We start from the raw sequence: 10,061 nt of genomic DNA on the forward strand, positions 1-10,061 counted from the left end.
TTGTTTTTTGTAACACTGAGGCTGTGTCCCAAATCATCCACTCACTCCCTCCTCCCTACTCCCTATATAGGGCATAAGGCAGGGGTGTCCAATCCTGGTCCTGGAGGGCCACAATCCTGCATGTTTTAGATCAGGGGTGCCCAAAACTGGTCCTCGAGAGCCCCTATCCAGCATGTTTTAAATGTGTCCCTCTTCCAACACACTTGATTCAAATGATCAGCTCATCATCAAGCTCTGCAGAAGCCTGATAACGATCCTGATCATTTGATATCGGACACAGCCTGATTTACGTTTTAAGGTTGTTTGTTTATTTGTTTATTTATTTATTTACTTATCTATTTATTTATTTATGTAACTCATGTCGTGTGAAACGCCTCTTTCACTGAATACACTGTATGAATGAAAATGAAAATGAAAAATACTTTATTTATCCCAGAAGGCAAATTCAAATCAAACTCTCCAACTTTAAATCTTCTTGATGATCACATTAATGATTTCCGGTTCGATGGTCACGGGGTCCCGCTAAGCCACGCCCAGGAAGCGCCTGTCTCAGGATCAGCGATCACCGGTTGATCAGAACCCCTCCGGACCAGAACAATGACGTGACGTCCTCAATATGTTGATTAGCGCGGAGCTACCTGGCTACATAAGCACGAGCCGCCCTGCAGTAACCATGCAGACTGTGTTTAGCCTCCGTTAGCCTCCGTCCGGTTCCGCAAACGCAACACAAGAACCATGGAAGACGTCAAGCGGTCACCCGCGGACGCGATGCAGGACTGCTGGATGGCGGCCCTGCTGACGGCCGCCGCCTGCGCTGCGGGAGCTGTGGCGGTGCTGATGCGGTCGATCAGGCGCCACCGAGAGGCGAAGGAGAAGATCCAGAAAGCCAGAGACCGGAGGACCGAGAGCCTGCAGCGGGCGGAGGAGGCGGTGCTCCGGTACAAGGAGGCGGTAAGAGCTCATCGTGTTTTTTAAAATTTATTTGTTTATTTTTTATTAATTGTTAGGAAGTATGTGTGTGAAGTGGTTTTAATTTTGCTTTATTTTTAAAATTTTTAAAATTTATTTATTTATTTGTATTTTTTATTAACATTTGACGACATCTGTGGGCGACCTCACCCATGAGACACATCTCTGACAACAAAACATCCCTTTTGTCGCTTTTTTTTTTCTCCCTATAAAATAATGTAGCAGAGAAATTTAATAATAGAAATAATAATGACAACGAAAACTACAGTAAACCAAAAATAATTATGAGAATTAAAACTAAAACAAAACGGAAGTAGTTGTAGTTTCCTCATTAACGTTAAAAAATAAACATCATCCCTGAAGTCGTAATAATTGTAGGTTTTTTAAACTCTAAAATAATGTAGCAGAGAAACATAATAATGATAACGAAAACCAAAGTAAACTACATTTTTAAAAAATGAGAAAACTAAAACAGAACGGAAGTAGTTGTAGTTCCCTTGTTATCGTTAAAAAACAATAACATCGCTGCAGCCATAATAATTGTAGTTTTTTAAATCTGTAAAATAATGTAGCAAAGAAAACTGATAGTAACATCAGCGATTTAAAAAAAAAAAATCAAAGTAATATTAATAAAAACTAAAAACATTAATTAAAAGAGGGGGGTAAATACATGGGATGGCGCAGTTTCCAAATAATAGCTTGTAAGAGTAAATATTTAGGAGGGTGATAACAACATGGGAGTGATCCCTGCAGCCCTGATAAAGGAGAGATGAAGGGTTTCCAAACCAGAAGAAGCTTATCTTTCTTTCCATCTCTCAAACAGCTTATCTTATAGTCATGTGATTAGAGGTGTGGTGAGCTTTTCAATTTAAAAACATCTCAGATACAAGCATCTCAAAATCTCTCTTCTGTGCATTCTACTTTTAAAACACATCCATGCACTTTGGCTCAGCTGTTTTGGTGTGACATTTTTTCAATGCATTCATTCAACCCTTTTTACAAACAAACTAGAAGTACATTGAGGTTCAAAGTCCTCCTTTACAGTGTAGGCGAGTAAGAAAAGAAAAAGATGTTTGAGAACAAATGAGAAACTTAACGAGTTAAAACGCTAAAGGGTAAAGTCAAGCTCAAGATCGTTCTGCAGGTATTTCCCGGGGGCAGTTAAACGTTGGGTAACAATGGGTTTTTCAAGATCATCCAGTTCTTTTACTGTGCATGCTGAGTTTTCAAATTGAAAGACAGTAATTGGGCAATGCAAAGAGGCAAAAAACAAAACAAAACACTAAGCCTTAGAAAATGAATAAAATCCAGTTACTATCACGCCTTACAGAGAGTGATGACCACCCAAACCCAGCACACATGTCACAGAGATGAGTATAATAACTGTCGCAAGTTAGGAAGAAAGCTTTTTCCAGACTGATAAACTGTCTGAAGAGTAGCCGCTGTTGAATGCTTGTATAAAATGTCGCCATCACCCATAAAGAAGTTCCCTCAGTGAGTGTTTTTTTTCACAATACAATGAGAAACATGATTTATTCCTGTCAAAGGAACAAATTTTTAATGTTTCATCACAAACACATGATTTTTAATGGTCATCTTTTTATCAAGGTGGCTCGGTGGGTAGCACTGTTGCCTCGCAGCTAGAAGGTCGCCGGTTCACGTCCCGGTGAGGACACCCGGGATCTTTCTGCGTGGAGTTTGCAAGTTCTCTCCGGGAACTCCGGCTTCCTCCCACAGTCCATAAACATGTTGAGGTTAATTGGTGATTCTAAATTGTCCGTAGGTGTGAATGTGCTGGTTGTCTGTCTCTAAGTGTAGCCCTGTGATAGACTGGTGACCTGTCAGCTAGGATAGACTCCAGCCCTCCTGCGACCCGAGTGAGGATTAAATGGTGTATCGATGATGGATGGATTGATCTTCTTATCAATCCAAATTCCAAGTTATTTGTTTCAATATTTGTACCATTTTGAGTAGAGACTACCAGATTGTCAAAAGTAAAGTTTTTAGCTCAGGTAAATAGCACATATTTCGATCTCTGCTGACTTGTAACAGAGCAAAGCATTTGAATAATGCTGTCGCTCCTGTAAGGACTTTGGAAGTGGAACCGATTTTCACCTTGGTCACATGTTGGCTCAACAGGCTATTTTAAGTCATGCAGACACCTGTTAAATATAGAGCCTCATTAATTTGTCACCACAGCGTCCATGAACTTCAGATGTTCTGGACGTTTTGTGCTTCCAACACAAACAAATTGAAAACAGTATTCATGATAAATATGTAAATGTTAATGTCGTTTGTTTAACGTGATTTTAAAATGTCGAGTGACAAAAAAAAGCACAATGTGACGTCCTCTTCGAGTCAGACGTACAAACAACAGCAGAGGATAGATGGAGTCCGTTTCCTTATGCTGTACAGGCCAAAATCTAAATAAAGTCAACTAAGAATTAACAAAAAGGTCTCCAGTGAGTTAGAAGCTGCTGTAACACGGGCATCAGTGTTCAAAGTAAAATGTGTTTTGCATCACTGAGGTGAGAGGCTGCCAGAAGGAAGTCCTTCCTCTAGAAGCGGCACTTGAAAGCACCTTAAAAATGCCTTCTGGAGTGAGGTCAGATGGAACAAACATGAGCTGTTTTGGCCACAGTGACCAGTTTGGAGGAGAGAAGGTGAAGCTTTTAACTCCAAGAACACCAAACGTACAGCCAGGCATGGTGGTGGTGGTCTCATGCTCTGGGACAGGCTCTCCAGGAATCACTGGAAACTCATGACTGTTGTGTCATACATGTTTTAATGATTCCTTGCCTGTGTCACTGCTCTTTCAGCATCCATCGACAGAATTGACTCCCATCTTGAAGCTGTCCCTGTCTGAGTTGACAAAGCAGCTACACGATGGCTCGTTGAACCCAGAGGACGTGTTTTACGCTTACATGGAAAAGGTTCAGTATCTATCATGATAAATGTAAAACAATTCCTGTATAACAGACAAACAGTGAAAACTGCAAGAAAATCAGTCTGCACGGTCCTTCATTCAAATGTGTGGACCAAACATTAAGTTGCACCAACTACATATTTGTGTGTCTCCAATAATTTTTGTTTTTTCCCGATTTTTTGGACAGACTCTGGCTGTACACGAAAAGGTGAACTGCTGCACAGAAATTTTGCTGGAGAGTTTTGACCAGCTGGAAACTATTGGCTCCAACAAGGACGGCCTCTTGTATGGAGTTCCAGTTAGCATTAAGGATAATTATGGCTATAAGGTATTTGAGTGTCTTTTTAAATATGAACTTTTGTAATCCATTATATCTTCATGATGTAGCTCAGATTTGCATCTTTGACGTGCCTTTATCTGACATTAACCTCTTCGCCTGCTTTCTTTGAAAACACCAGGGTCATTACTCTACTTGTGGGGCGCTCATATATCTGGATGAGCCTGTCCAGGAGGATGCTGTGCTTGTTCAAGTCCTGAAGAAACAAGGAGCGATTCCCATTGTGAAAACCAACGTGCCCCAAGGCCTTTTATCGTAAGTCATTTATCAAGCTTTTTTAAGTTGTTACTAAATTAACGTTTCATTCACACACTGCAGAGAACTCTGTGTACTTGTGCACGTACACAATGTTACTGCTAAAGCACTTAGGATAACCATGACCTGGCTGACTGAGACTCTAAAATGTTTATAGGCAAGAAGACTGTGACTGTCATTCTTTATTTGTTTTTTCTTGTCTCCTCTGCAGATATGACTGCAGTAACCCTATATTCGGGCAGACCCTGAACCCCCATAACCTCCAGAAGACCTCTGGCGGTTCGTCCGGTGGGGAGGGGGCTCTTATCGGGGCAGGAGGCTCCTTGTGTGGTATGGGCAGTGATATCGGAGGCAGTGTGCGTATTCCTGCTGCATTCTGTGGGATTTGTTCCCTTAAGCCAACAGCGGGTCGGTTAAGGTAGGTCTGCTTCCATCGATTTTATGAACAACAGTGTGAAAATATCTACAGATGGCAGCAAAATGTGCGGATGGCTGTTAGCAGAGCAGAAGAATGAACTTTTACCACATGTTAATTTCTTAGTGATCCATATTATTTTAAGTACACATCCATAAGCAATTTAAATGAGGGGAAATGCATCTGACACTGCTGCCATCTGTGTGTGAGCAAATAAATGTAAAACCACTTGGGTTAAAGGGTATTCTGTTTATGTATACAGTCATATGCTATACCTTTGTTATGCATAGTTTGTTTCTATTTCTTTCTCATTGTCAGCTCGCAGGGTGTGCGTCCATTTTTTCGAGGGCAAAAGTCAGGTAAGAAGACACAAATGTGTCCTACTGACAGTGCAGAGTTACTTCATCATTGCTGAGTAATGTCACGTGTTTAACCTGGAACATCACGTTCACTGTTTTGTTTTTTTAGTTCCGTCAACTACCGGACCCATGGCGCGGGATGTGGACAGTCTTGTTCTGATTATGCAGGCTCTTCTCTGTGACCACATGTTTTCCTTGGACCCCACTGTTCCACCGTTCCATTTTAATATGCAGGTGCGTCCTCCACTATGGGATTCATATCTCACTGTTTATTTTTTTTTATTTCACGCCAGATTTTTTTTAACTTGCTGTCAAGAGCTGAAGTGTAAAAATGTTTGTTGTTTTAAAGTGGAATTATGTGGGAAGAGTTAGTTTGGTACAAATGTTTAAAAAAAAAAGAAATTTCAAATGCTTTTAAGAAAATTCACAAATCCCTCCGAATTATATACTTAAAAGTAATCTGTTTGTCTGCATGTTTTGTCTTTAGATGTACCAGAGCACAAAACCTCTGAGGATTGGTTACCTAGAAACCGATGGCTTCCAGCAACCGTCTCCAAGCATGACTCGTGCTGTCAGAGAGGTCAAAGCTCTGCTAGAGCAAGCAGGACACACTGTAAGACAACACAACACACGTACACAATATGATCACAGCCGCATGAAATATGTGACATGAACCATATTTTGTTTATGTGGTCCTTTTAGTTGGTGCCTTACCAGCCTCTGAGGGTAGAACAAGCCATGTATGATCTGATTTTAAAAGGTGTATTTGCAGATGGGGCTACCACCATGCTACAAAACCTGTGAGTAATTCTTTTTAATATGTCAATTACTTATCAGTGCATTTATTGTTATTTTTTTCAGAACTGGTGTCAGAAATTCAAAAATAGTATAAAATGTCTTTTTAGTTTGGTCCAATGACTCAAGATGATGCCTTCAAATTGTGGTTCACACTGAAATATGTACTATTGGATGACTTTCCATTGGATGTGGTGGCGCATGTCGAACTGAAATTTAATCCCTTTAGTTATTTGTCAAGTTTTCATGTGGTGCTATTGTCAGACAAAATGTTTTGACTTTAGTTTATGAGTACCAAAAATTTGTCATGCATTAAGTGTCCGCGTTGCAATTGGAAATAAAAAAAAATTAATGATAAAAAAAAAAAAAAACTTTGGTTGGGGTGCCGCGATAGCTCACTTGGTTGAGCTGGTGTCCCATGTACACGGGCTAAAGTCCCCGATGCAGTGGTAGTGAGTTCTAATCCGGCTCTAGATGCTTTGTTGCAGGTCCTTCCCCCATTCTTCTCCCCTGCTTTCCTGTCCCTCTCTTCACTATACTCTCAAATAAAGGCCAAAAAAAATAATTAAAAAAACAAAAAACAGCTGGAATTCTAGCTGCATCATGTTTTTCAGGCTGGTGAGCAAATGTTAACATGCCAGCTAAACTAAAAGTAGTTATTATAGGCCAAACAAATGCTGAGCATCAACATGCTACCAGTGTCATTACAAACATGTTGATGTGTCATAAGTGGAGGTTTCACATCATATTTGGAGACTTTTTTTCTAAAGTTATTACAATAATCTTTACAGCAATGATAGCAAAATACAAACTGTATTGTGTTTTAGGAGGGGAAGCCCTGTGGACCCGACTATCAAATCACAGATTTTTCCCTACTATCTCCCCAACTGGTTAAAGAAAACCATTGCAGTTCTCATCAAGCCCTGGGTGAGTTCCCTCTATCGACGACAGACGCATGCACATATAGACAGCAGAAAATGCTGTTCTTTACTGTGACGCTGGTTTGAAAGTGACGTTGGCAGTTGTTTGATAAAGTATTTACAGTATCAGAATGATGATGTGCATGTTGGTGTCACACGTTTGTTGTGCAGGCTCCTCGTGTGTCAGCCTCCTTGAGAAGTCTCTGCGGAGTTGGGTGAGAAAATTTTCTTGAAATTTATAAATTTTTGTGTATTACTTGTGATTAGCAAGATGAAAAAAAAAAAAACATACTGATTCTTTCTCTGCCTTGTTTTTTTTAGATCCGTTCCAAATCTGTGGCAGCAGCATGCGGCTGTCGAGGTCTGTTTGGCTGTTTATTCATGAGTCCTGCGTATGAATGAATGCATTAGGAGGAAACTGAATTCCACTTTGTTTTCTTTAGGACTACATTAAAGAGACAATTGCACATTGGAGGAGATGCAACATAGATGTGCTGCTCTACCCTACCATCGGACCAGCCTACAACTTCCTCTACTGCGGCAAAGCTTCTAGTAGGCTAATCATAACAAATTATTGATGTAAACAGTGGCATCGCTAATAGACCGCCAGGTGTAACACAGCGGATAATCTGTTCCCATCTTCTCTTCTTACAGCCATTCTAAGTTACACAATGATTTACAATCTCCTCAACTTTCCTGCCGGAGTGGTACCTGTTACCACGGTGACAAAAGAGGACGAGGAGGCGCTCAAGAATTATCAGGGCTACTACCAGGACGTGTCTGACAAGAACTTCAAAGAAGTAAGTGACGCCTACCAGTGAGGGTTTGCTGACTGAATGCAGGGGTTCTGAAGGAAAACAAGACTGTCCAATGCGATACACTCACTGGCCAGTTTGTTGGGTACATCCAGGAAATCTCATTGCCAAAAAAAAAGTCTACTTTTACAAAGTCTTTGTCGATGCTGTCAGGTGATAATTCTATTTCATGTTCATAATTGTTCCTACTAGGTGGTGGTGTATGGGACTGTATTACATTTATAAGTTTTCCTAATATTTTGCTCCCCTCATGTATGTAAATGGAGTGGACAAAATACTAAGAACACTGTAAAATGTAATGTAGTCCAGAACAGAACCATCACACACGATGACCTCAGTAATAATCCGTAGAATCATCCCCTTGGTGACGTCAACAAAAACTGAAAATGTAGATTCTTTCCAAACAAAGCAGTATTTATTGCACACCTGCTGTATTGGATTTCATTAGTCTCCACTGGTTTACCTGATAAAGTGACTGGTGAGTGTCTATAAAAAGTATTCACCCCCATGAAAGTTTCCTCCTTTTTAATGCTTTCTAATACGCTTTTGACAAAGTCGTGTTTATGACCATGCTTCACTTCATGATGCTGCCACCACCATGCTTCACCGTGGGGATGGTGTGTTTGTGATGATGTGGAAGTTTTTGGTGTCTGTCAAACACAGTGTTTAGTCTAAACAAGTCCACATGGCAAATAATACTGTGTGGTTTTCACTTCAGTATGTTAACTTGTTAAGTAAATTAGTAAATATTTGTCTACTGGGAAGCATTTGGCTTGAAGTCTGCTGACTTAAATGTGCCATGTAAGTAACAATGACTTACTATTAGGATATTTGCTTTAATTATTTTACTTGTATTTATTAATATTGATATATTGCAAGTCTTTTTCATCTATCTTTATCCTAACTGTTGATATGAAGTCTTTGGGTATCCTGCAGGTGCTTCGTCAAAGCACTTTGCAAGCCCTTGTTGTTAAGAGGCAAATTAAAGTATCTACACAAGTAGTTCCGCTAAACAACCACAAGGTGGCACCAACAAGCTTTGAGCATTTCAGCTTATGTGCCTATAAACCATTACCAGACCACTGCATGCTAAACCTTTGTAATGTTTCACTTTGTAGGCCAGCAGATATTCATGCAGATGTAAGAACAAACAAAACAGGGCTGAAACAAACGGTTATTTTAATAATTTAATCTATAAAATGTCAGCAAATAGTAATACAATGGCAATTTCAAGTCCAGGCTGGCAGCTTCACAGTGCTTTTTTTGACATTTATTTGCCAGACATAACTGACCTAAACAGCGAGGTGATTTATTTTTTCCACACTCGGTGACCAAAACTTGAAGATACTTTTTGGGTTTTTTTTTATGTCACTGAAGCAAAAGTTGCACACCCATACACTGAGAAGGTGGAGCAAGCAGGCTTTCTAGCATTTTGCAAAAAAATTAATGTGTGACGAATTTGTTGTTTTTTTGTTTTTTTTTTCAGCTGCAACTACATCTCCCACAACTCCTACATCGACACAGAAGCTGTATCGTTTGTTGTCGATTTGCGTCTGTCTGTGGTGGTTTTGTCACTTTAGGCATTCTGTGTCTCTTTATCTATCGTGCATCCCTTTGTGAACACGCAGATATGCACATGTTCCTGTATGTCGGTGCAAACTTGTCAGGCCATTTTTTTTTTATGCATGTAGTTCCACAGTTGGTCAGCAGGTGGAGGCAGAGTGCTGACAGTTTACTGACCGGAGCCTGTGTTTGTTTCCAGGCGGTGACCGGAGGCGAGGGTCTGCCCGTGGCGGTGCAGTGCGTCGCTCTGCCGTGGCAGGATGAGCTCTGCCTGCGCTTCATGAAGGAGGTGGAACAGCTGGTCAAACAGAGCAGGAAGTAAAGTCTGCTGAGTGTCTGGATCCCACAGGTGGGATTCAAGATCAAACCTAAGAAGCCTCAAGTTAAGTTAGATTGAGTGTCTCAGGTAACACATTTTTAACGAAGGTGCTGTGTTTAAGCAAAATACCTGCACACACTTTTAGAGTTTCTAACCGTATTTAATCGAACTGAAAAGAATGAAAACAAAACTTTTCACAGGAAAAGCACATTATAGAATAGAATAGAATAGAATAGAATAGAAAAATACTTTATTAATCCCAGTCTGGGAAATTACTGTGGTACAGCAGCAGAAAGTACTATTTAAAAATTACAAATAAAATAGGTGAATAAAATAACATAAATAAAATAAAATAAAACAACTGTACAAAATGTGCAATTTGAGAAAA

General features: G+C 40.1%; 1 protein-coding gene across 2 annotated transcripts in view; it reads left to right on the forward strand.

Moving 5' to 3' along the window:
• The first annotated feature begins 446 nt into the window (after positions 1-446).
• Positions 447-10,061, forward strand: part of faah (fatty acid amide hydrolase) — a 24,742-nt gene continuing 15,127 nt past the window's right edge. Inside the window, exons 1-15 of one of the 2 annotated variants that reach the window (XM_008303978.1) lie at positions 447-951; positions 3,789-3,902; positions 4,083-4,223; positions 4,354-4,487; positions 4,699-4,905; positions 5,221-5,261; positions 5,371-5,495; positions 5,749-5,874; positions 5,964-6,061; positions 6,884-6,983; positions 7,148-7,191; positions 7,298-7,337; positions 7,420-7,528; positions 7,631-7,776; positions 9,554-9,905. In XM_008303978.1, coding sequence (XP_008302200.1) covers positions 736-951; positions 3,789-3,902; positions 4,083-4,223; positions 4,354-4,487; positions 4,699-4,905; positions 5,221-5,261; positions 5,371-5,495; positions 5,749-5,874; positions 5,964-6,061; positions 6,884-6,983; positions 7,148-7,191; positions 7,298-7,337; positions 7,420-7,528; positions 7,631-7,776; positions 9,554-9,676 — 1,764 coding nt within the window. In that variant the 5' untranslated portion in view covers positions 447-735 and the 3' untranslated portion in view covers positions 9,677-9,905. Of the gene's footprint in view, positions 952-3,788; positions 3,903-4,082; positions 4,224-4,353; positions 4,488-4,698; positions 4,906-5,220; positions 5,262-5,370; positions 5,496-5,748; positions 5,875-5,963; positions 6,062-6,883; positions 6,984-7,147; positions 7,192-7,297; positions 7,338-7,419; positions 7,529-7,630; positions 7,777-9,553; positions 9,906-10,061 lie in introns of those variants that run through there. The other variant, XM_008303979.1, reaches the window with a different exon arrangement.

The sequence above is a fragment of the Stegastes partitus genome, unplaced genomic scaffold (genome assembly GCF_000690725.1).
Source record: "Stegastes partitus isolate 25-593 unplaced genomic scaffold, Stegastes_partitus-1.0.2 Scaffold2108, whole genome shotgun sequence".
Classification (NCBI taxonomy): domain Eukaryota; kingdom Metazoa; phylum Chordata; class Actinopteri; family Pomacentridae; genus Stegastes; species Stegastes partitus.